The sequence below is a fragment of the Apteryx rowi genome, unplaced genomic scaffold (assembly GCF_003343035.1).
Source record: "Apteryx rowi isolate R43461 unplaced genomic scaffold, aptRow1 scaffold_386, whole genome shotgun sequence".
Taxonomy (NCBI): Eukaryota; Metazoa; Chordata; class Aves; order Apterygiformes; family Apterygidae; genus Apteryx; species Apteryx rowi.
The window spans coordinates 127730-154245 of record NW_020450374.1 but is presented as its reverse complement, the minus strand read 5'-3'; the positions used below and the strand labels follow the sequence as shown (position 1 = coordinate 154245).

The 26516-nt window shown below is 38.5% G+C and overlaps 2 protein-coding genes across 4 annotated transcripts; one reads left to right on the top strand and one right to left on the bottom strand.

The window, feature by feature from the left end:
* Window positions 1-2259: 2259 nt before the first annotated feature.
* On the top strand, window positions 2260-10481 carry POMP (proteasome maturation protein). 2 transcript variants are annotated; one of them, XM_026074338.1, is made up of 6 exons: window positions 2260-2373; window positions 3906-4003; window positions 4883-4943; window positions 7183-7284; window positions 8117-8210; window positions 9956-10481. In XM_026074338.1, exons 1-6 carry the CDS (start codon window positions 2371-2373, stop codon window positions 10021-10023), a joined length of 426 nt encoding a protein of 141 aa, XP_025930123.1. In that variant the 5' UTR covers window positions 2260-2370; the 3' UTR covers window positions 10024-10481. The 2 variants fall into 2 exon arrangements, with proteins under 2 accessions (XP_025930123.1, XP_025930122.1); XM_026074337.1 differs by lacking the exon at window positions 2260-2373 and adding an exon at window positions 2762-3241.
* A 2063-nt stretch (window positions 10482-12544) lies between these two features.
* On the bottom strand, window positions 12545-26394 carry SLC46A3 (solute carrier family 46 member 3). Of its 2 annotated transcripts, XM_026074336.1 has the most exons (6): window positions 26082-26173; window positions 25709-25852; window positions 19010-19883; window positions 18509-18592; window positions 17065-17221; window positions 12545-15217 (listed from the first exon to the last, which is right to left on the bottom strand). In XM_026074336.1, exons 3-6 carry the CDS (start codon window positions 19851-19853, stop codon window positions 15130-15132), a joined length of 1173 nt encoding a protein of 390 aa, XP_025930121.1. In that variant the 5' UTR covers window positions 19854-19883; window positions 25709-25852; window positions 26082-26173; the 3' UTR covers window positions 12545-15129. The 2 variants fall into 2 exon arrangements, with proteins under 2 accessions (XP_025930121.1, XP_025930120.1); XM_026074335.1 differs by lacking the exon at window positions 25709-25852 and having other exon boundaries at window positions 26082-26394.
* Between the last annotated feature and the right edge of the window lie 122 nt (window positions 26395-26516).

The following is a 26516-nucleotide window of genomic DNA, read 5'->3' as shown; positions in this document are numbered from 1 at the left end:
GTGTCACCCATGCTAGCCTGCCCTTTGATCCTTACCCATAAGCTCTCGACTCGCTCTTCATCCACCCCTAGGCACAGCTCCATACATTCCAGTTGCTTTATGTTTGTTAATACAAATTTAATTGCCAAAGGGTATTTGAAACAAAGTATATATTTTTAAAAAGAGTCAACACTTTCCTCATTTCTAAAAGATACAAGGGTTCATGGTCTATACCTCTCTTGAAACCTCAGTTAAGTCCCCCAGCTAAACCAAAGAGACCAGATTTGACATTCCAAAAATGTTGAGGTAAAAAACATGCAGAAAGAAATGTAAAACATTCATACATTTTGAACCTTCTTTATACAAAAAGTTGAAAAAAAAACTTTTATTCATAAAAAGCCAATAATTTGAAGGTTGTGTTTAAAAGCAACATGTGAAATTAACCATCAAAACTTTACGAAGGTAATAATTTTAGAGTAGTAGTAGTAATTTTCACATTAATTTTAGGGTGTCCATATGGTCTAAAAGAGCAGCCTCTTTAGGAACCATAATCACTGCATCCCACTTTCCACCCTGTTTCTGTCAGCTTGGAAGATGCTTTCAGACGGGCTGCCCAGGTCTGCATGCCAGCAGGCCAGCTCGGCAGGCCACTGCGGCACACAGGGCCCTGTGTGCTGGAGCCGGCGTGCGCAGGCTGTTCCTGCGGCAGTGCTTGTGGGCTTGCTGTCTGCGCTGCGGCGAGGCTGGTGCTGAGGGCAGCCTTGAAATCATCGTGAATGGAAAGGGCAGCCATACCTGTCACTTCTGAATAACTGCAGCACTCATTGCTCACCACTTCTGATAAAAAGTTTGATCAGCCTGACAACTGCTCATATAATTCCTATTAATGTGCGGCGCAGACACAGATACGGTCATAGGAACGAGAGATACTACAGTCATCCAGCACTAAAACGTTCACTGTAAGATCACTAAAACAAAATAGGTTGTGAAAGAAATCAAACTTTGCTCAAATGTAAAACAGTAGGCAATTTGATGAGAAAATGTATCTGTGATTTCTGTTTATGTCTGGGAGTTTTCCCTAGTGTGAAAGTCTGTCTTTAAAGGAAAACCAGATCTTTCTTGCAATGTGCATTCTTTTATGTTATGCAGCCTAAACTATGGATTGCAGTGATGTCAATAATGGTACATGGAGTGAYTGTATCCTGTCTGTGTCCTGCAAGAATGACTTTGAAAGTTAGATGTTTCATCTCCACAGTCATATCCTGATCAACAAACTCAGTCAATAAATAAATACATTTAGTGACAAACCTAGCTTTTCTGTAAGCTACAGTTAAACAGGAACTTGATTTGTTTTTTTGTATTCACATCTATTCTATAATAATGAACCCAGCACCACAATATCCGAGTACCCATTATAATTACAAGATCAGAGAAGCCTTTGTGGTACCCATTTTCCTAAAAATAATTAAAAAAATCCAGTCTTACATTCTCATTCTTTTGAAGTCTTTGCTTTAAACCTAAGACCTTCATCTAAAGGGCTGTAACTTTGGTTCGGAACAATTTTTGAACTGGTGACCTAATTCCGCTCAAGAAAGAGGATAACAATAAAAGGTTATGAATTTAATTAAATATTATCCAAAGCTGAGTGTGTTATTAAAATATATATAAAATTCCCATGTTAATATCACTTTTTCTACAGCATGTAGTGTTAATTTTAACTGCCATGTATGAAATTCATAGCAGCAGGGCAACTTGGGGCAAAATCTGAAACAGCTGAGCAAACCACATGCCTCAGAAGAAGTATGTGAAAGAAATATGCCAAATCACAGCTGGAGCAGTGCAGCAAAATCTGTGGCAAATTTTCTAATGACGGTTGAAAAGACTTCAAAATTATTTAAGTATAAGCTAACACTAACCAGTTACTGTGTTGTTACTGTTGCTACTGTGACCATAGTTTTCCTCCACAGTTCTCAAAACTCGTTTCCAAAGCTAAACTTGCCCTGGGCATGCCTTGCCAGTCACTGCAGAGGGATGACAAGTTTGTCCACAGAGGAGCACAAGGTGAGGGCCCCCATCAACCAGCGCCACCACACAGCTGCCCCGGCCTACTGCGGGCAGCCAGGGGCCGGCGAGGGGATTTTGGCTGGCACCAAAAATGCTCTTTTTTGACAGCTAACCTCATATGGGCGCGGGAAGCCTTGCAGACCTGGGGCAAGGCCCTGCCCGGGGCTGGGCAGGCCAGGCGCGGCTCCTACTCGCGAGGCCCCGCCCCTCCCCGCGCGGGCGCTTGCTCTGGAGGCCGCCGCTCCCTGCGTCTGACGCAGCGCGCCGGGGGAGGGGCGGAAGTGAGGAGGAGGAGGAGGCGGAAGTGGTGTCGGGTGTCGGGCAAAGATGGTGAGCGCGGGGTCGGTTGTACTGCTCGCGCGTGGGGGGAGGCGCGCGCCCGCCGTCCCCGCCTTCCGCCTCCCCCCCCCAAGTCCCGCTGCGGCCGTTGGTGTCCCAACGGTCGGCAGGGTGCTGGCCGCCGCGTACCGGCAGGGGCGAGGGGCGGTGCGACGTGCTGAGTCACTGGGGTCCGGCGCGGCCATGGCGGGCACGCGTGCTCCCGGGCGGGGGGCGGCGGCGCGCTCAGGGTGGCGGCCCGGGCCGCTCTGTGCCCGCGCGGGGCGGGCGTCCGGCTGTGCTTGGCTGTGTTTTAAAGCCCCTCTCCTGGGAGCTGGGGAGGGAGAGGGACGCCGAGGCTCCCGGTAATCCGGCGCTCCAGGAGCCCAGGGCTTCAGGGGCGAGCAGCGAGCGCAGCAGTTTTTGTGTTCGCCCTTCGAGCCTCTATGGTGTTTACTCGTGTTGGGACCACCTAAGCCGGTCTAGTCGCTGGCATGACTTGAGGGGTTCACTATTTGGAAGTATTTCCTGCTTTTCTGCTTTTGTTTTACTTTCTTTCACTTCGGTCCTCCTAAAATTTGCCCTCTTGTCACACCTTCTAGTTAATAATACCTTTTACATGTTTTTGTTTACAACACTCTTAGAAAGATCAGATCAGTACTGAGTATGTTAATTGGTAGATGCTTTAGATGTGATAGAAGATGTTTTAGGATTTTCTAATAGCCTTTAGGTTATTGACAGTTACCATGGTAGTATACTGTTTCAAGAGAATGTGAGCATGTGTTCTCTGTTGGAGCTGACAAAAATGATGGAAGAAACTCCTATGCTGAGCAGCTCATTGGTGTCACCTTCCAGAGATCGTTGCTGTCATCTTCCAGGGGTTATTATTCATTGATCTGTTATAGTAATTTGTGTGAACAGTCCTGAAATTCCTTCAATATAATCAGCCATTGAAGCTTTAAACTGGTGATCTGGGTTAAGATGGTTTTACTTACTAAGTCTGTGGAGGTGTGTTTTCTCTGGTCATCCTCTACACGTTACCATTTCTCCTTTGCTCTTCCAGTTAACTGACATAATAGAGTGCATGAATAGAGCTTATCCTCTTTAGGGCAGCCTTAAACCGTGGATTAAAACCAATTGGATTGCAATTGATTACTTCTGTATTGACGTGAATGAAGGAATGCTCAGACATGTTCCATCAGTTGGGCAGTGACCTGTCTTCTCCCCTCCCATCCCTGCAGCACAGGGTTGGGGATGAACAAGGGATAATTATGATTTTTAACTGCTTCAGCCAGCTCCCAAAAATGTTTACCAATACCTTTAAGTATCATCAGACTCTCTGAAAGCGTTCTAACTTAGTGATTCCCCTCTCCCCCTCAAAAAAAAAAGGGGGAGGGGCAACTCTTAAGGCTAAGACTTGTGCCTGGCTAGTTTGAGGAGCTGTTGAACTATTTAGTAAAAAATCTGCAGAATCTTTGTAATTTTCATTTGCTTAGGGGCAAATGGGGCCTGGTTCTGTAAAAGTAATCATCTCTTTGTTCCAGAATTCCAGAGGAGCTACTTCTCTGTTGAAGGATAACATCTCAATTACTGAATTTTCACCTGCTGGACCATTTGGAGGTCATGACCTTCTGCGTAGAGGGTATGTTTTACTGCTTCTTCTTAAATTGTGCAGTAGTCGATGTAAAACTTCAGATGTAGGAAGAAAACATACTAAATATTTGTTTTTTGAAGAAGTTTCTTGGTAGATGTGTCTCAACCTGTGGCTAAAGCGCATGTTTTCAGTCAGATTGTCTTTCAAGCTTTAATTTTCTGCAAAACGTCACTTTAAAAAGTAGATAATGTTAATGGACTTTAACTCATTTTATGCTCCTTTTTAGAAAATAATGGCAAAGTCTCAATCATTATGAAATATATGCTATTTGTTATATATATATGTGTGTGAATGTGCTGTAGAACTGCATGAAATAGTTGATTTTGGTATTGGTACAAAAAGTAAAGTTACTATTATAAAAATAGTAATTTTTTATTAGCAATTTACATGAGTGGCACAACTATATACATGTATTGAATAATGAATCTACAATAACTTCATGGAGTTTAAAATGCAGGTAAAACAGCTATGGAGGGGAAAACGTGCAGTATTCTGTCTGAAAAAACTTAAAGAAGGAGTTGAGACTTCTACATTAAACTAAGTAGGTGTGCAGTTATTGATATATTTCTCTATTTCTGAAGGAGTTTAAGGAAAAAAATTATCATTTCTTTATGTCAAATATAAAACTGAAGGAAAAAAGATGCCTGAAATTCTTACACAAGTTTTTTTTTTTTTCTTCTGACAATGCTATAATTGAGTTCATTTTTGCTTCTTCACCATTAAGCATCATTTTTGAATAGTTGAAACTACGCTAATCTTGTGTCTCTGGATTGATGTTTGTATCTGGAATTAGTATTGGACTATGGCTTAAAAAATGGTGTTCTGATTAATTTTCTGTTAATTACATTGTTTTGTCTGTATTTTTAGCTTTACAAGTGTGAAAAATGAATTGTTGCCCAGCCACCCACTGGAGCTGTCAGAAAAAAATGCAAGTATAACATCAAATATAGTCGTCTTCACTCTTAACTAATTAGGAAGTTTAGTTTAACAGTATGATTTACCTGCACTGCTTTGTGCAGCAGCCAGGAACGAGCAAGGTTCTGTCTTCAGTGGAATAAAGATGTTCAAAAGCCACAACATTTTATTTATGCCAGTAATGTTCTTGGCAAATTTGTTTAACATGTAACTTCCCACTTGTGTTTATCTTCACTTTAAGTATGTTAGTAGACTTTCAAGTTGGGCTTTATTTCGGTAAGGCTTAACCATCTATAAGTTAGTAAGTTAGTTGTGTACACAGCCTCTGTAGTTAGTGGGGAAAGAGAGGGATACCTGTCACCTACAGAAGGCTGTTCTTACCATTTTGTCTTTGTTTACCATATATCTTCATTGTTAGACTTTTGGTTTGTGAACCCATAAATACTTTTCACTGAATTACTTGAGCCTATTTAGAAGTTTTCCATGTACAGATTATTCTAAGTGTATGCAATCTTGTCTGACTTAGTCGTCGCTCATGGACCACTTAGGAGTGGTCTGCCGACCATAGATTGAAGATTTACATTGCTGTGAAGGGAGCCTGGATTGATAGCCTTGGCTAAATAACTAGTTGAACTGAATCTTTGGTGCCTGTTTTGTYGGCACAGGAGCTTTGGATACAGTTTGGTGTCTTGAAGTGAATGCAGTATTTGGACATAATGTTCCAAAATACTAAGCTAAACAGTATGGTAATGTCAAACTTTAATTTATTCTAGCCAGTGCTAATGTCACTGGTTAGAAGAATGATGTTAATGTGGCATTCAAGAGTGTAGTTACAATTGTATAATATAATTGTTTTGGGGATGTCTGACAATTGATTTTATTTATTTTTTTACAACTGACTGCTATAACTTAATTTTTATAACTGCTTTTGCCATATGAAATCTACATAATTAAAAGATTGTGTGCTAGAGAAAGAAAATGCACAAAAATAATAAAAATAGATAATATGGGCCCCTACGAAGTATACGGAATCTTTTAGTTGTTTTTTCCATGTATTATTTTGGTATTTTTTTCTGGAAGCTTATGGCTGATTTCTCTAAGAATTTTTTTTCCACTTACGTTTGAATGGAAAAAGACCTTCCTAAGCCTGGAATAGTAATGGGTTGTTTTACTGCTATAAATGTAGATAGGCTTTTCAGGTAGCATAAGCAGAAACCAAATCTTTCTACTACCCATTTAAGCACCCCCTACTTTTATTAAAAAAAACAGAAGAGTAATGTGACCAAAATTATAAGTTTGGGATGAGGGGCATAATTAGTATTTTCTGTTAACTTTTGAAGAAAATTCAGTATGGATTAATCTCAAGAAAAGTACTTGTTATACCTTTGACTTCTGTATTCCTGTTGGTTTCTGAGATCCCTTAGCATAAATATGATATTCTCATACCAGCAGACTTTTTTCATAGTCTTTATGAGTACAGCTTTTAAAATAAGAGGCTCATATTCTTTGTTTTGCTTTATAGTAGTGTCTTATGTTAACATTGCAGGCATGTAGTCACTAACATAAAAGCCAAAGTTGAGACTGGATTACTCAGGCTTGGCAATACTGAACACTGTGTGTGTGTGTACTTTAATATTCATGAGCCAGCATTTTTTTCATTGTTAAAACTCGCTACTAAATGAATATGTGCACATTCTTTATGTTATTTATCGGTGTTAGAGCAGCTGGTAAGATAAGAGCTGTCTTTTGCTTTCCTGAGTCTTACAGAGTGTATGTGATGCTCTGTTTTTCTACTTGATCAGAAAAGATGCATTTCAAATGTTTTGAAGTACAGTCTTCAGTGACTAAAAATAATATGAACTGTTGCCTTCTGCTTTGTGTTTTTACTTCAAACCAAGTTTAGCTTCCCATTTGTGTGCTAATACTGTAGTAAAGTAGTACACAACTAAACCACTTGGTGGGGTTGCATGTCCTGATTGTCAAAAAGAAAAAAAGAGARAAAAAAAAAAAAGAAATTGCTACTATTGATTTGTAATAAAAGCAATCTAGTAAAGTGCAATTTCAGTGATTTAAAACAAATGTTATTGCATTAATATACATCTTGTACATTTGAGACGCTTATGACAGTATCACTGAGTTTTTACTTCTAAATTTAAATGAGCATATTTGTTTAAGCAGGATATCACAGTCTCTTCTATGACTGTACTTGAATGTAGCTTTTCTTTAAAACAAAAAAATGTTCTTTGTGATAGTTCCAGTTAAATCAAGATAAAACAAACTTTGCCACGCTGAGAAATATTCAAGGACTCCATGCACCTTTAAAGCTGCAGATGGAATTCAGAGCAGTGAAACAGGTAGGCATTTTTATCAAACTGGTATAATTTAAATCACTGGAAGGAATTTTTATCTGGATAAAAAAGCTTTTGGAAAGCCATCTTTCTACATCAAAGTACAACCATCTCTTAACTGGTGCTAGCACATGGCAGAAAAGGGGGCAGGTGAGGACAAAGATTCTGCTAGTGTGCCTCTACATGCATTCTTGAGCAGGGGAAAAATCTGGTGATCAGAAGATTGTTCACTCCAGGCTTTTATCTTTGATGATAGATATACAAGCTCTCTTGTGGTTTAATTTCACCTTTCCAAAATATGAAGGGGAATACTGTGTGTACTTGAACTTCTCACACTTGTGCCAGTAGTTATAGATACCTGCAAACTATTTTGTGTGTAAAGAGAATAGCCTCATGATACTTTTATATTTGTAAAATGAATTCATAATATAACTGAAGTTTCACTCTCAATAGTGAATGTAGTCATGAGTAAAGATAAGCCATTCTGTGTTGAGCCTTTAGGATCTGAATGCCCTATGTACCACTAGAGTTATTTTGTAATACTATGGGTGGAGGGTGCAGAAAAACAGCTACATTTTTTTTTAATAACTACAGTGAAAGCCATAAATCTAGTGAAAGGCTGTTCCTCTGAAGATAGAGTGGTAGACAACAGAAGATAGTGATGTTAGGTAGGTTTTGATATCAGTGTGTGCCAATAGCCCTCTTACTTTTATCATTGTTTTCAAAGGAAGAAGCAACTTTGCCTGTCATTTTTGACAGTCACTTCAGACTGAGAAATCCAAATAAAAAATTCAAATTCAGACTTGCACAAACTTTAACATTTGCTGTCTTCTTACAGGTCCAGCGTCTCCCATTTCTTCACAGCTCAAACATAGCACTGGATACTCTGAGGGGAAATGATGAATGCATTGGTTTTGAGGATATTCTTAATGGTAAATATATTTTCTTTCAAATGTTTTGTGAGCTATCTAAAATTACTTGAAATTAATGGAACAGTAAAATTTGGGAACTGTTAAGTTGTTTACCTCTAGGGATTACAAAAATTAAAAACATAAAATACAGATAGAAATTGAATTCCCAGAGTGAAAGAAACACTGTGGGATGGAGAAATAAATGTGGTTCAGCTGCTAGTTGTGTGGCAATTATTCTGAAATATGGAGTAAACCTGAATTTGTTTTTAAGCTTGGTTGCTTAAGGAATAGAAGATTATACACTTTTGCTAAATGCCTGTTCCCCCAGAAACTTTTGAAGTACTTACCCAAATTTTGACAAGCAGAGGTTTCAAAGACACAAAAGTTTTTGCAAGTTCTGTAATTAAAAAGAAAAAAGGCTGGGTAGAGGAGAGATACCAAACTAATGCAACAGAAATGGGGGGAAGACTCCCACATATTAACATAATTAACTAAGAGCTAGCAGTTTTGTGGGCTGCTGGCTGTCAGTCAGTATTTGTGTAGGATGGAATAAACCTGGCCTTATTATTATTTTATTTTTGTTTTTAGGAATCTGCTTTTTGTCCAGCTGGTAGTTAAGGCCATGGGTGGAAGCAGAGGGTAGTCTGAGGTGGGGCTAGCGAATGGAGAGAGTCTGGGATAGAGGGAACTTGAAATACTGGAGGGGTAGGTGGAAGTCTGGAGGCATGAGGGAAACCTAGAAATCTTTTCTGGGATGGATTTGTAGGGAGCATGGAAAGGAATCTTAGGTTGTTGTGGTTGAAGGGGTAGAGCAATGTCAAACAATTTGTTGGAACTTGGTGTTTTCCATTGTTCACAGCAAACTAATATGTTTATAGATTGAGAAGGAGCAAGTGCTCTGTTAAAATTGCTCTTGGAAAAATCTTATTTGTCAGCTAGGGCTAAATGAGGTAATTTTGGTGTCTCTGGAGGAACATCAAAAAGGCTTTAATATGCCTTCTCTATGGAATGAGAGTAGTCCACTACACCCGTAAGGAAACGTTCATTGCTTCCAAGACACATACACAACTTTTTTTCTTCTTTTTAAACTATTTATTTATTTATTTATTTATTTATTTATTTTGTATGGAAATGAAGTTCATAGTGTTGGTATTGGTGTGTGTCTGTGTCCCCTGCACATTCTTTGCTAACTTTTGAATACAGTGGCCTAATGTCAACCATGCTTTACAGAATGGAAGAAATCTCATAGGCACTTAAGGGTAAGAATTTCTGTGAAACTAAGCAATCAGCTGGAGAAGAGAAACCATCAGTGGTATGTCCCAGCTAGCGGAAAGCCTGGAGCATGAGCTCCTACTGTGCTAGGCCCCAGAGAAGTAGCATTGGAAAGATGTGTGGGGTGTCTGTGGGGAAAAACATCAGTCAGACTTGCATTATCCTAGACACAAAACTCAATCAGTCGTGATATTCAGACTATAGGAGATTGTGCTTATGTGGAACTGTGTGGCTTCACTTGAATTGTTTTTGGTTTTCCCCTTACGAAAAACCTGTACCACTAGAGATGTATTGATTATCTGATCATTACTTTGGACAGAAGGTTATGAGTTGGACAGATCTGCACTGTGCACAGTATCAAAAATCAGTGGAGTAATTGTTGCACTAAGCGTTAGTATAAAAAAGAAAATCTAGATGAAATATGGTCGTCTTGATAGTTACTATTTGTAGCTTTGTAGAAACCTAATATTGTTTTTTGTGTTTTTTTTTTTCAGATCCCTCACAGAGTGAGGTTATGGGAGAGCCACACATGATGATGGAATACAAGCTTGGTTTATTGTAACAAAATGTACTCCAAGTCTGTTCTCCAGAAAAATGTTTTGTGCATGTCTTTATACTGCAGACCCAAATTAAATTGACACTCGCAGTGTTAAACAGTCGTACAGGTATCACTTGCCTTCCTTGATGAAAAGGCACATTAAATGTTTAAAGTCTATAAATTGTTCTGTGCTTGTTGTCAATTATGGAAATGTCCTGTAACTAGATTAAATAATGTCTCTTTGTACACTGCTCAGGACAATAGCTTCTTAACTCTGGAAATGCTATATACGTATACAAGAAATCCAAAAATACCCATGCATTTTAAAACTGATTACTGTAGCTAAATACATTTAATGAATGTTCTTGCAGAAGAACTTTTTAAGTGGGAAAAGAAGATATTTTCCATTGGGTTACTCTTTGTTCATGAAAATTTCCATACTTTTTTTTTTTAAGCATTGAATAAAAGTTTGCTATAAATGCTGTGGCGTTCCAAAATATATTTAATTGTAAATCAAACATCTGTTATCCCCAACACACAGTGCTTTGCTTTTCTTTTGCAATTTCTTTAAAGATCTGCAGTAGCTTCCACACTGCCAGTGGAATCCTGCTACATACATTTTCTTCCTCCTGTGTTAAGATGATAGTTGTTCGTTTACTAGTGAGCCATTGTATTTTTGTGCAGAACTGGAAGTACCACTGAAAGAAAGGGGTTAAAAGCCTGAATTTTATTTCAACTGTGTGCCTGAGAGGATATTCTGTTTTCTAAAACTAGAAGCAACTTCCACTCGGACTTGAACCAAGTATTTTAAAATCCATTTGGGAACATACTCCAGAAGAGCAGCCCTAGATCTAGGTATTTCGGTGTTCAGAGATTAAGAAAGAATACTTTCTTAAGAGTGTATTATGACAGTATGTAACAAAGCTGCTGCAGTAAGAACATGAGAATACAGTGGTACTAGATCACAAATAAATAATTTTATATGGGTTTACCAAAATCTGATCTTAATAAAGGAGGAAGGAAGCAGCTATACTTGCATACACCTTCTAGCAAGGAGTAGGCCTTTGAAGAGTGTGTTCGTGTGTTGAACTGGGCATTTTCATTCAGTTCAAGGTTATAATAATAACTATTTTCTGATGTCATATTATGTACAGCTCCTGCAAGGCAGCTAATACTGTATGGCACTGTAGACAACTGAGAGAGTAACTAGACAGGGTTTTACAAGTTATTTCGCTTTTTCGGTTTTTGTTTGTAATGGCATCTGAAACCTTATGCCCCTGAACTCAGGCTTTCTTCTCCCCCCCCCCTTTTTTTGGGGGGGTGCAGAAAAAGGTCTGCAGTCCAAAAGGAGCTGTCTCTTGTCATCTGCAGGGAGCCTGAAGCAGTATTTCTAAGACAGATAATGCATTTATTAAGCAGCTTTTGATGATGTTAAGTGCTAAGAACTTGATGGTTAGCACTAGAGTTCCAGTAATTGAACATGAAAGCATAGATCTACACACTTTTTTAGGTAGCTGTTTGTTCTATATGTGAGTTGCTATACTTAAATAATAGGATTACTTTAGAAGTGACTAAAGTTTCATGGTAGTGTTTTGTAACAAGCAAAAGAAAGTAATGTGGTGCAATAAAACAGCTCAATAGCTGCTGGTGGAAAGTCAGGTGCTACTGTGTCTGAGCATAACTACTTTCTGAATAACTTAGTACAGTTTCTCATTAGTATAGTGAAGAGTGGACACAGATTAGGAGGCCAGACATAATTTGTAGGTGTGTTTTGTCAAAGATTTGTGTAGTTTATCATCTGGGATGATTGAACAAAGTCTGGAGCAGGGAAGCTGCATTGTTCATGTCTGTAAGGAAGCTGATTTTAGGGGTCAGCCAGGCTGGAAAGCAATGGTATGTGCAAGAGGCATGTGCAAGAGGTTATGCTGTAAGCCATTAATAAAGCTGAGGGAATCAACGAGGACAAAGAACTTTTAAGATAAAAAGGAAGGGTTGCACTTCCAAAATGTCTCAGAGGAAAAATGTACAGCACTTTAATATACAGGAAAAGTGACAAAATTAATCTTGGTGTGTGGGCTAAGCTGGGCTGGGGGCTAGTATTCCTGGCTCAGCTGCTTCCCCTCATTTTGTACGGGCCTCAATCTGTACAGCAAGTTCTGCAGGCAGCGACTCCCAGGCCCTGTCCAGACTTCGGCATGCTATGGGAGGTGCCTGTGCAGCCAGGTGGAGCTGGGCCATCCCCCACACCTAGGTCTTGCCTGGTTGTGCTGTCTTTGGGCCCAACCTGGGGCACAAGTCTCAGGGGTGCAACAGTGTTTGAAGCCTCCATGCGGACTTCTTGCAGATGTTGGTGCTGTCCTGCTGTGTAATTCCTCTCCTCCTGTTGGTGCTGATGTTCTTGGCAGTATCCTTTCCTCTCACCAAGTGCTGGCAGCAAGCCAAAAAACAGGTGCTGCTAGTGCTTCTTCTGTTTACATAAACGTTACTCCACCAGTCATCCTGTTGGTTATTTGTCAACAAACAATTCAAGAGCTACAAGTACAAGTTAGAGTTTAAAAGACCAAATTTTACTTTATTAACTTCTGTCAAAATAATATTTGCCTTTACATACACATAGAACAACCTGAAGATTTAGACTTAAAAAATGCATGAGTACCAGATTTCCTCAGTTTGCATTGTGTTAGGCACTTTAAAAACACTTTTCATATCCTACATGTGTTTTGACCTAATTTTACAGCCACTTCTAAAGGCTGTGTCTGCCACAAATATTTTGCAAACAGCAGATTATTTTGTACAGCAAGATCAAACTATTACAAAGCCATCCCTGAACTGTATGTGAAAATTCTCATTTGGGCTAACAATGCTACTGCTGAATTAGATTTCTTTGTTGCTACTATCAGTGTTAGCAGAGGCCTTCACCGAAGAAGAGGAAATGAAGGAACACTCCCCATTTGCTTTATTTTTTCCTAGGCAGTTTTGTATGAAATAATAGTTAATTTCATAAAGACCTATGTAACTGCATAAAGAAGAAAGGAAGACAATGCAATCTTTGTACTGAAGTCCTTCAGATCAGTGTTTTGTTAATCTCTTTGGAAGTACTTACTACATTTTGGACCCACTGATCATTATAAAACTCAGCTTGCTTCTCCAAGAAACTGGCAGCAACTCAGGCAGTGCAGGGGAGGAGACTTAAGCAGTTCTATTTACTAGCTAGTCTTTAAACTGGACAGCAAAAGCTAGTGGTCTTTAACTGCCAACATCAACCTTGGTAGTTCAGGACAAAAGAGTGAGAGCTGGCTGTATTTATTAGCTGTGTAAACCTTCATTGCCCTTATCCTGGAGGAACTGAACTGCTTTCAGCAGTGACAGACAGTAGTCTCCCAGTTAGTATAAACTTTCCTTGACCTTATCTGAACTCTTTTCCAAACCTCTCAGTGGTCATGATGCATAGCTTGGAAACAATATTGTAGTTCAAACAGAAAGGATCTGCCATAGCATCATCCTGATGTGCTGATATTTTTTGGTGGAGTACCACTGAGAAGCTCTTCAGAAGTAATCCGTTCATATGATGGATATTAATGCATGTTAGTAGACCACTGATTATGCAGAGTATGCTATGGCTGTCATTTTTATCCTATGCTATGTGCACGTGAAGTCAGTTCCCACTTCATAGTTGCTTTCCTACAGTTTTCCCTCTTGTGAATGTCAACCAGCTTATCGTATTTTGATTTTATTACCTAATCTGTTTTGGGGGAAGAAAGTCACATGCAGCCTACCTGTACTTTCAGGAATCAGGACAATATTAGCTGTAAAACTCTCTTAAAAAAGCACATGGGAGTGGTCCTTAACACGACGATCATATTCACATTTCTTCTGCTGTGCTGTGCATTCCAGAAGCTGTGCTATTTTCTACATAAAGATCTCAAGCAAAAAGCTGAAGAGTCAAGCAGCAGAAACTGATTTCTAGGTTTGGTGCTCTTGCTAATTTGCACTGTGGCTGAGGACAAGTCACTTGTTCTCTCTATTTCTCTCTCTCTGAAACGGAGGAGAGTATCTGTTATGGAGGAAAGTTCTTTAAAATTAATAGTATTTATAAGGTGCTTTGAAGATGAGAAATGCTACTCAAGTGCTAATAAATTATGCTGCATTCATTGCAAGATAATTAGATGCATGGTTCAGATTTGGTCACCTCATTTCAGAGTGATTAAAAAAAAAATCAAAAGATCCACTGAAGAGAAAAGATATCATATCCTTTCACTAGAAGGAACATTTAAGTCCATTACAGCCCAGCTTAACTGGAAAACAAGTATTCATGGGACAAAAAATAGAGATGTCTGTATGCAGTCCCCAATACAGGAAAAAGTTAATACATTTATAATCTAAAAATAAATGTGCAATATGGCCTCTGCAATATGTAGGCACAGGCCTAACTTCACACTCTGCAAGCTGGAAATTTTCTAAGTACGACTGCTCAGTGCAAAAATCCATTTTAAGAACTAAGTCACAGGCAAAGTCCACACATCATAAGTTAAACTTGCACAAACATTCTCTGCTAACTGCAGCTTACAGCAGATGCAAGTATTTCTTCCAGTTTGGTTGCCTTCTGAAAAAAGTACATTTTAGTTTAATAATTTTAGACAGTTCTGTGTGCTTCACAGTAAGGCAGGTCTTTTATGATGTCCATGGTGGACTGCATCCTTTGCCAGCATGAGCTCCACTGGCTTCAATAGAATTCCCAACACACTCTGGCTAAAAAGCTAATAAGCTTATCGCTGCCACCCCACTTAGAATGATACAAGATGTACGACATGCCACAGCTAACATTTTCGAACTTGAGAAAGGGTAGCTGGAAAGACAGTATCATCCTACCTTATTTTTTCTTTATGCTGAAAGCATCATTAAAATCTCCACTGCCAGCCTATTCGCATAGTTAGGTATAAGAGCTAGCTTAATTCAAGTGCTAAAAGGAGACACTGGAAATAAGAGTGCTATCAGTTTAGTGGTTATTGCTGCAGGGCCACTTTTAGATTGCATCTTTAATTGTTATGTTGTCTCTATGCTGCGTGTGTGATATAATGGTCTCTGCCACTGCATGTCAGATTAGAAAACCCAGGTAAGTGAATCCTTTGCTCAACTATCAGTACTCTCTATGCTGGATACTTCTTCGTGTACAAGTAGAGCCAAATCCTCTCCGTTCCAGCTTGTGCACAGCAGCCAGCTGTAAGACAGAGATAAGACAGATATCTTTAGCTGAGATAGCTAAGTACAGCATACTGATTCAGCACCAACCAACACACCCGATAGCTCTGTTACAGCCACTGTTTGTCACACAAAGCTGTTGACGTGTCTCAGTAAATAACAGCAATGACAGTACTTGCCTTTACACAAATTAGACAATATTATTTCTGCTCTCTTTGAAAAGCACTGAATTACTATGCTAGATTTATTACAGACTGGAACAAGCTACTGCTTCTGCTCTCAAATAATAACATTGCATGACACTCTCAAAAGAATGGTTTTAAAAAGGTTATTCAAAGGGCAAGACACCTGAAACACCAGTGATAGAAGGAAAAGAGAAGTAACCTACAAAACTTTATGATGAGGATGGACTCATTTAATGGTAAATATTTATTACCCTTTGCACAGAAGAGTGCTTTTTTAACAGTAACTTTATCACACAGCACTGAACAAACTGAAACTATTATTTTATAAATTGAAGGTACTTACTTGGCCTTCAGCCATATAACAAACTCCTCACTTTTTTTATTACCTTCTTGGAAATTATTCTCTGTACCCAGCACATGATCCCTTTGCTTCAATTCCATTAAGTCTGAAACCCATCACTACATTACTCTTAAGTTACTGTTAGTACAGCTACAATGAATAGACTGAGGAAAATAATACAGTCAAGCAGACACAGATTTGAAATAATGTGAAATGTTGTAAATCTGCAGCATTCTTACTGCCTCCTTAAAACTTAAAATGCAGCTGATCTAGAGATAAAAGGTGATTGAAGTAAAGTCTAGGCATTAGGAAAAAAGCTAAAAACCTCCAGCAAGAGTACTGTCCTCTTACAAAAAATAGCATAATTTTTTTTCTGAATGCAAGTGAGAAATAATGAAGAGTGATTCTTCTGTCATTTAGATCTATGTTCCAGCATCCAAAAGAAACATAATTTATACTGGAAAGGATGTGAAGTGAATTTAGCTTTTGTGAATATCCATGATCCTTCACCGTCAATACTACTAGAAGATTACTAGATAAGATTGTATGCAAATACTGTAGAGGTGTATTTTTTAAACATGTCTAGAGGCTTATTCATACAGGGCTTAACATTAGTGCAGATCTTTTACAGATTCTAGTGGCACATTGTCACAAGGTATCCATGACCAAGGGCCTGGACAGACTTTTTTCCTGCATGAAATCTTTTCTCAGCAGCACATGTAAAGGCCTCAAACCAAGGGAAGGCGCACACATGCAACTAAGGGTAGAGTGTATCCTCCTAGTAGTAAATTCAGGATAGACTTCAATCTGGGGCAAGTAGGTGACAAGTTCACAGCATGGAGCTGAAGGTAGGTAGCTGGATCAGGGCTAGAACTGGAGTGATGATGGGAAATCTTTAGCAAGGTGTGAGGTAGGTAGTAAAAAGAGCAGGAAGCTTCAGCTTCTAGCAGCAGCTGAGTTACTGCTGTCAAAGAACTGATCACAAGCCTCACTGAGACAAAGCAGCTCGTCTTAGCAATGGCCTCCCTCTCTTCTGTCCCACTGCCCAGCGGAAAACTTCTTACCATGGCTCCGTCCCCTAGTCTTAGCTCTGCCTCACTCCAAGCAGCTCCCTGCTGACAAGTTCTCAGAATACCTTCCATAGGCTTACTCTATATAAGCAGTTCCCAAACTGGGCGGAAACTGCAAGGACGGCTACACACAAAATACATCCAATATATTAGAAAATACCAAAGTTTGAGAACTACTGCACTAAACCACTCAGCTTCAAAGCATGCCAATGAGAAATTACCAGTAAAAGCAGTCAAATTCTAGAGAAGAACCCTTCTGATACATACTTACCATAGTACGCTCAGTGGAATTAGACAAAGGCCTGCTGATAAGAGGAAGCTGAAGCCCGAAAACCATGCAACAGTAGCTGCATAGAGACTATTAAAAACTGAAAGTGAAACAGTACCGGTCACAACTTCTAAACAGGCAATACAAGCAAAAACAGCACCTGCCAAAAGAAATGGAAGGATTACAAACAAAACAAAATGAAAACCCTTTCAAAGTAATAAAGTTCTTAAACTTGTTTTGAGAGACATTTATCTGCAATATTTTAGCAAGTATCCAAGCAACAAGCACCTGAGTATCATATGTCTTTGCCATGGAAGTGTCTTCCACAGGGACTCCTTTGTTAAGTTCAAAGTATTTATCCTTACTAACCATGTTCTGCACAGCTCAAACCTTTACGCCCTCCAGTTCTTTCTCCTTTCTATTCTCATTCTTCCCTTTCTTGTTTCCCCTCTGTTGTTTTTCTAATCTTACCCCTTATATGTAGACAGATTCACCAAGGCTCTGACCCAACAAAGACTGCTGGTTCAGCACATAAGTATCTCCTCATTTTTGAAAGGAGAGATGCAATCTGTACGAGTTTTGTACTGAACAACCTGCTGGGGTGGCAGACCATCCCTTCAGTGTATTTTTGAACACATTTTCCCATGACACATCCATAAGCATGGGGCTACAGAAAAAAATCACAATAGGTAATCAGAAGGTGATGACAAGTGGCAACTTGATTCCTGAATAAAACTACACAAGTATCCAAAGCTCTGAAGAATGCCAAGAAACTGCAAGAACAGAGGTGTAGGTTAGCACACTCCAGTACAAAGATATCTTTGTTTTAGTGTATACAGATATGTCTTTTTAAAATAAAACCAAACATTCTGAGACCTGACTTAGGCTTTTTTTCTGTGATTCACTAGAGAAAGTGCTTCTAGAAGTAATATGTTATATCCTTTAGGAAGTGTATAAGCAGCCATGGATACCCATGCAGCAGGGCGAGTAACTCAGGACCCAAGTCTTTAATTGTTTGTTTTGAAGCGCTTTTTCAATTGACCATCTACTGCTTACCTTTCTAAATTATAATGAGTGATGCTGACTAAATAGCAAAAGTGTACCTTTCTCTGCATGTCAAAATCTGGTTAAATGTAGAAGCACTTGTAAAACCACAACTGTACAAATCTTGAGCATTCCTCAGCTTCATATTCCCCATGGTCATTTTTTAGAGCTCTATCTCCTTTCAAAGTTGAAACTTGCAGGATAGTGTAAAAACACAATCTTGTTCATATTAAATTCAGAACCAAAAGCCACTAATATCATGACATAGGATCATATTATATGGAACTTTAAAAGAAAAGTAATCCTAAGATATCAATACATACCTGTTTGCTTAAAGGTAATCTTAGCACATCTGTTATGAAACAACATATTATTGTATTTTTTAAAAACAAACTCTACTCACCCTGTTCACTAGCAAGAACGACTTTCGACAGCATGGATCGTAAAACAGGAATAGGCATAAAGCAAAGTAAAGATGGTACTCTTACTGTAAAACAACAAATCAGTCATGAAACATTACAGGAAAAAAGCTCCGGGAATTTACAAATACATAGCAAATTAATTAGTCACATAGTTTTTAGTGCTGAGTTCCCTGGATAGTAATAGGCAATAGAAAAATCAAACCAAAAGTGCACTGACACACAGCTATCCAAGCACAGAGAAAATCATAAATCCAATACATATGCATGGTACTAAAAAACAATAATAAGTAATTTTGTTCACCCTCCACACTCTTCTTCTTTTAATTAAACCCTAAAGGAGTCTGACCCAACCTTGTATTTTTTACCACTTTAGGACCCTTTCAAGAAGGTATCTCAATACCTACCAACTGCATTAAGTATAGATAACATAGCAGTACTTTCATATGTATTGTTGACCATAAAACACCTGGTTCTGAACTCACCTAAAAACATGAGCAGGGTAGTTTTGGCAAAGGCAGCCATGACCATTCCTCCAATGTAAGAAAATATTCCAATAAAGACAATATAAATGTCTTTGAGACACTTAGAAAATAAGTAAACTCCTAAAAAACTAGTCAGAGAGATGGAAGTGAATGCAGCTGCTCCGTATCCAATATATACTTCATTCCAGCAGAGTGGCTCATCCAGTTCATACAGTGTAAAAAGTGAACTCCCACCAAACATAGCAAACAAATAAGTCATAAATGTAAACAGTAACACAATGATTAAAATTCTCTTTTTAAAAGGGGCAGTTTTAAAAAGCATGTACACTCCAGAAAATGTCTCTTTAAGAACTTCTTTACAAGATACTGGATCCTGTTGCTGGAATTCAGATACACCTACTGTATCTTCCAGACAAAATATAATATAGATAATATTAATGGCATGAAGCAGAGATGCTGTCACAAATGTCCATGTAAAGCCTACTCCTTTTATAAAGTAGCCAGAAGATAGTCCTGCCAATCCAGACACAAATCCAAAAATCAAATCAACCACAGCTATTCGTGTTGTTTTCTGCTTCTCGTCATGACACAGATCTGCTATAAAAGCAAAGCCTCCTCCAAGGAAAGTTGCCATACTCCCAAAGAGTCCAGTAATAAATGCAACCCCGTATAAGATAGAGAGTGACAAGGAAAAATATGACATCATAGTGAGGAAGATATTTGTAATCAGAGCTCCCACTGATGGTAAAACTAAAGATCTTTTTCGTCCCTGGCGATCCCCGTTAGCTACAATGACAAAGGCAACTATAAGGCTGGGAATTGCCCCACTTAAGTCCAACTGCATATTAAAAAGAGAGGCCTTTTCTTGAACTTCCTGCAAAGAGAAAACAAAAATAATAAATGCTATAATAAATTATAAAAATATATGTTATAGAATACTACAATTATAAGTAGCATGCAATATATAGCATAATACAATACACCTTATTAGATATTACTTTGTAATATAATTTATGTAATATGATATTGTATGTGAAATCATATTATACTATATTATGCTATAATAAAATAAAATACAGTACTATATAAGACATTATATAATAACGGCTAATACAAAGGATGTGCATGTTCAAAGATTCCCACTTCAGTAATTTTCCCTTCAATAGCTCTCAAACACGTCTTGTTACAGTTTAAGACAGACACATAACTTATTTTAGATACACTCTTACAAGTATCCTTAACAGAGAAGCTCCAATGAAGACAAGAGAACACTTCTTCTGACCATACTTTTACAAGAGCAGGTGCTCATACTGTAAGTCTTTCAGCATAGGGTTTTGCAAAAGGACACTGGCTCTATTTTAAATCTTTCAGAAAAGAGTACAAAACTATCTTTGATTGAGGAACACATTCCAGGCTCCCTACTCACAGGAGAATATCTTCATAAATAATCCTACTGAGAGAGTTACAAAGAAACTATTCACTGATTAGGACACTATGTGAGTAAACAGATTAGGATTTGCTCTGACATCCTGAAGTACAATGTTAGAAATACCAGTGATGTACAAATGTGAAATACAGCATTAAAAAATGATACTGATTCACATGTACAGGCATGTGAACTAATTACTTTTAAAAACACTGGAAATTTCTGGGCTCAGAAAGCTTCCAAGTCAGTGATCTCCCTATTGAGATGCTACAGCAGGTATTCGCATAAAGAACAGTAGCTACATGCCGACAATAAAATGTAAACAAACATGAAGGGAAAATTTCTGAGTTCCTTTTAACAGTTTAAAAATAAACTGAATTTGATAAACAACCAGTTAATAGAATATTAATGGTTATAGGAAAAAGAACAAAAGTCAAATAGAAAAAGACTATCYTGCACAGTTATGAAGCTGGCTGCTAAATCACATTCAGCAAACTAATTCAGATCTTGTTTTCAACATATTTATGCAGGCTAGACAGACAGCAGTCACAATAGCTCTTTAAAGGAAAAAAAAACTGTTCAGATGAAAGAGTAGCAGTGGAAAAGGAAGTAAATTCATTTGCACACACTCTTATACTATGTCATCCCACAGAATAAGCTTTCAGATGCAGAGAAGTGACTGAAGTCACTCTGAAAGTCTTCTTGAAGTTCTCCAAGGTATCACACAGACTTGGGCAGGGCCTTGCACTCTTCAAGAATCAGTAGAAGGTACAGCCCTGTAAGACTTCTCAGGCTTTTCTATGCCTGTATTTAAACCATCTATATTACAAGTTTCAGTTGACATCTCTGTAGCTAGCATAACGCCCACTGAGCAGCGCCTTCTACAGATTAAAAAAAACTCAAAAAACCAAAAAACAGAACTTTCAGGAATGTACTCTGGACAATTTTAAAAACTGCTGAATGCTTTATAAACTCATCTTTATATTTATAAGCAGAGACAATGAGTTTCTAGTTCAAATTCTTCCTTTGTTTACAAGATACCAGGTTTTATTACAAGAGGAAAATTCAAGTGATCTTGGGGGACTCATGGAAAGCTCACAAGACCCCCAGCACTCTGGAGTCTTTCACTCTCTTTCCTTATGCTGTCTGTCTGTCTTAGGAGTCATGATGTCATGTCCTCTGGCCAGCACTGTAGTCACCCTGAGAGGGTCAAAAACATGAAGACTAAACAGATTTAAATGGAAAATGATACTCTGATCCCTAATACCTCCCCTGCTGATGGATTTTGGGACAAGTAATGGATTTTATTCTTTCATGTTCTCTGTGCTTGAGAACAAGGAATGCAGCCTACATGTAGCTTACATAGGTCTAATGCCTTCCTTACCCACTATCTATCTATTCAAAAAAAAAGAGAAGAGTGGGGGAGAGGAGTCAGGGAAGTGGCCATGTCTACCAAATGTGACAGTGCACAGAGAAGCTGTGCAGACTGACTGGAAAGGAAATGATTTAAAAAGAGGCATGGGATGGGAAATTATTTGGTCTGAAGGGACAGCGTCAACAAGAAGGGAAGCAACTCAGCCTGCAGACAATGGGCATAACAAACAAAGCACAGACATCTCCAGGGGCAATGATTAACTGCATTTATGAAGACTGAAAAAAAATCTGATTAATGGATAGTACTTTTTGTACAATTTATGGAGCAAAGAGGACACTCTATGACTCCATGTTGTTGCAAGCATTGTATCTTTAGTAGCACCTACATTCTAAGACATCAGTATCAAAGAAATACCAACTCATTAGAAACAAATACATTCGAAACAAACCCAAAAGTTATTATACATCATCTCAACCCGCATACAATACAAATGTTACTGTCAAAACCATAACGAAACATGAAACAGAAGTAATAAAATAAYAAAGACTTAAGTTTTGCTGTTTTAGAAGGTGTGCAACATAAAGAACATGACTACACATCCAGTTGCCACAAATAACCATAATTTTGCTGACGTAAATGACTGGTCTACTGATGACAACTCAAATAGAGAAGGACAGCATTTAGACCATTTAGAGGGTAAAGAACTCAACCACCCCCTTCATATATTTATAAAGTAAATGGAAATGAATAAAGAAAATGATAGGTCAAATACTCAGCTGATTTAAAACCATATAACACTATTAAAATGAATGGAACTGCAGAAATTTGAAGAGAAAGGTCTAGCTTTGTAACCTGCAAATTCACTCCACTCTGAAAAAATGATCATGCTGGGTAAAAATAATTTTTAAAATCACAAAACTCAAAATTAAAAGAATGAAAATGAAGAAGCAATTCACTTAAATAAGGATTAAATTAAGAGAGAAGTGTTGTGCCTGAGGCTGAACAACGGGCAGGACACGATAAGCTGACAGGCTCATAAAATTAAAAAATATTACTGAGTAGCAAAGGAAAACGCACGTCTTGGATGATAAATAATGTCTCAGTATAGCTCCTTCTGAGCTAAAAAAGGATTATTCAAGCCAGCAATCACAATGCTCCAGCTTTTATTCCAATGACTTTTGAACTCATTTTGATTAATTATAAAATGACTACGTTCCTTCAAATCTTAAGAAATAATTAATCTAAATGCTGTAAAGACTATCCATTTTGAATTATATTATACATCTTTGCACGCTGCTGCTGATTTTGTCTTCAGTCTCTTTTTACATTTTGCTGTGAAATTGGTGAGATTAGCAAAAGCTTCTCCATTCTCAGAACTGAAGGATTTATACTAAATTAACTGGTAAGGGATGTATCTTTCTAAGAGCTAACCACAAACAGGGCTTGATGGGAACACTCCTGGCAGAAAAGTTTACAGCATCCATATACATAAGTCAGTTAGGGCGATCTTGGAAAATCCAGAACACCAACTTCTTATATTCTCAGAAAAAGCCTTGAGATTTGAATTACTGGATCTGCTCTTTTCATCATATAGATCGTTATTGCTTAGCATGGAGACCAGGTTTCACTGAAATTAATGGGAATTTTGAAAGTTTCATATTCATATACTATGGTAACAAGCACGGCATAAAAATGATGCTAGACATCCAGATAAGAGCATGACTGATTAACAATTCATAGCCTGGTGATATCCACTGAAATGAAGGGAATGAAAATTTGTTAGGGAAGGGAAAACAAAGAAGTTCTATTGGCCACAATTCAACCACTGTCTTGAAGGTCTTACATTCTTAAATATAGTTAATTACATTTTGTTTCTGTTATGCCAAAAAACAGTAAGGTGTAAATTCACCATCACATCTGTTGGAGACACTACCTAAATTCAGTTGACATTAAGCACTCTGCTTTAGCGTTTTGCAAAAAGGAATATCAAGTCTTATACCCTGAAGCACATGTGATCACAATTTGGAAACCAAGTTGAATTTGAGGGGTTCTAGAAAATGCTAAGTGCAAAAATGTTTGTGAAATGTAAGTTTCTTCATGGGGTCTGTATTTGGGATTGGATCCACCAAATACGTTTTTTACAGTTGTTGTTTCCATTGAGACATGACGTCATATGAGAATACACCAAATGAGCATTAGCTAATACTAAAGAAACATACTTTGGGGAAGTAATTTACAAGCATTATTGATACAAAATCCCTTTCATTGACTCACAGTTATCCACAGCCTTCAGGCCCAAAACATATTGGGTATTCTCTGAAGAAGACTGAACTATTCCAGTGGAAGATTATTTGCCATGAAAACTTCATTTTCCCCGTTAGAAACCTTTTCTGCCTTTAAGGCTTGACAGTTCAGGTGTCCATCTCCTCTTGTGCTCTAAAGATATTTCAGCTTCCATGTTGCTCTTCAGTGTGGCGCCACAGATAAACGGACATAAGCCTTAGCAGCCCATCCTCAGGTTGAGTTTGTTTTGAATGACAGAGGGCTTAGGTCCTGTGATAAATGTCCAGCAGCCTAGCCTCATCTCGTGACAGATTTCTAAAGGAGCATCCCAAACCCAACCATCAGCAAACTCTGATGCTCTTCTCAAGAGCATTTGTTGTCATGAACAATGCTTTTTTGGTGTTTTAATTAGTAAAAGATGTATATATCAGGAAGACCTATTTGTGCATCTACTGGGTTCTGACTATCATAGGATTGCTTTTAATKGGTTATTATCTCCAAATCAGTTCTAATGGGTGGCATATATTACCTTTCTGCGCTGATCGGTCAGCCCAGAAAACATGTTACTCCAGAATTCTATTTACCTTTTTACTTCCAATTTCTTTCTACTACCACAGCTTTTATCAAAGGAGGAAGAATCTACTCCCATGCTAAAAATTCTGAATTATCTCTTTGAACATCTTCAATGGGAATCCGTATGTGGCATTTAAAAATTTCTTTTATATATGACAAATGAGGCAAACAAACTCAGGCATTCAGTCTTGTACATATGCAGCATGTCAGAGATTCAAATCTGGGATGTAAGCAAAATTTTAAAGTGCCACCTGCAACACTGCAGCAATCACTTTCAGCAGCATAGGGCAATACCAACTGACAGTCTCCCATTACCTCAATTTTCTGTGTAATTTACAGTCCAAATCATCTACTTTTCTGATTCTGCAGAGTAGTTTCATGTTCTACTTAATCTGATCTAACTGGCTGTTGCCAGGGCGGTTCTGTTCTACCTCTTCTGCAAATATGTTCTCTCTGCCATCCCCTGTGTTAGATGTAGCAGTCGTGTAGCCACAGATTGTCTCAGAGCAGTTTGCTGATTCAGAAAAAAAAGTACTCAAAAAAAAAAAAAGTGTTTTCAGTTGAATTAGTAAGCGGATCCAACCCAAACTGTAACATATAACTGCGTAATTGCCAGGTCCAATGCAAGGAGAGAAAAGACAATGGAGAGAGAGAGAAAGTAAAGGGCTGTATGATCTTCTCTTCTAGTGGCAGCCCACAGTTAGTTGTGCTTAAGTGTAACATGAAAACTGTGCAACAGAAGAAATTCCAATTAACATCTTGTTACCCAGCAAGCTAAAGTATGAAAAAATGTTAAAAATGAAATTATCCACAGGATGCTGCCATCTTGCCATATTTATATTTCAAGAAGGCAAAAAAGTACGTTAATAATGGTAAATCATTGATTATATTTGATTGTGCAAAGATCAGCTCAATCATTTTTCTGCACTTTAAAATTACAGATTTTTGTTATTTTCATTCCCCCATCCTTCATTCCTGTAATTCCTCTACATTAAATGCACTTTAAAATAGATCTTATTCCTGACAATTATAAGACACTTACTTAATTTTTCATAGTTAGAAAGGACACTAGAAGTCACGAAGTCTACTGATGCTGCATAAACACATGCACAACTTTTAGAGGAAGGAGGGCCCTCAGCTGTACTCTTTGCAATGTATCGCCAATGTAGTCAATTTGGGCCCAAACCTGTAAGGTGATTTTCAACTCTTAGCAAAACCTGAATTTATATAAGCATCTTTCTGGAGACAATTCTTTGTCTTTAAAGCACTACAGCTACGTACAGTGCAACATAAGAATAACGAGACAGTAAAGTGAAGGTAGCACACAAATATATATGTAGGTTATGTTGATACAGTACACACCAGCTGCAAGTTTTCTGCAATATATTTATATTGCATTTTTTCTCCCCTCTTACCTTCTGCTTGATATAAGTTGGGTTACTTTTGTTTTGTTCGCAGTGACTAATATTGCTATCGCTTGTGAAAGTGGAATTGTACTCTTCCTCCCACAGCCTTCGGTAAATAAACTGCTGCGCCAGCGGGCTCGTCAGGGAAGAAGCAAACGTGTAGATGAAAATGACGGGCTCCACACACAAAACCTTCCTCATTTTGGGGTTCTGCTTTTAACTCTCTGCACCAGAAAACAAGAAGCAATTATTTACCGCATGGAAGGAAAATAACCGACCCACCTGCACACTGCGCTGACGCCGCTTGCCATCCCCGGCGGCGCAGGGGCGACCGGCCGCTGCCCGCCGGCCGGGGGCCCGGCCTCGCCGGCAGCCGCAAGTCAGCCTGTTGCCGGCAGCCGCATCGCTACAAGGGCCACGGGCGAAGCCCCTGCCGGCGCCGCC

Coding starts and splice junctions, on each gene's coding strand:
- POMP (XM_026074337.1), top strand. CDS start 3,140: ATGTGTTCTCTGTTGGAGCTGACAAAAATGATGGAAGAAACTCCTATG. Junction 4,004..4,882: donor CATGACCTTCTGCGTAGAGG/GTATGTTTTACT, acceptor CTGTATTTTTAG/CTTTACAAGTGTGAAAAATG. Junction 8,211..9,955: donor TTTTGAGGATATTCTTAATG/GTAAATATATTT, acceptor TTTTTTTTTCAG/ATCCCTCACAGAGTGAGGTT.
- SLC46A3 (XM_026074335.1), bottom strand. CDS start 26,273: ATGAGGAAGGTTTTGTGTGTGGAGCCCGTCATTTTCATCTACACGTTT. Junction 18,593..19,009: donor TACCCTGCTCATGTTTTTAG/GTGAGTTCAGAA, acceptor GTTGTTTTACAG/TAAGAGTACCATCTTTACTT. Junction 17,222..18,508: donor CGTTCTTGCTAGTGAACAGG/GTGAGTAGAGTT, acceptor TTCTTTTGGCAG/GTGCTGTTTTTGCTTGTATT.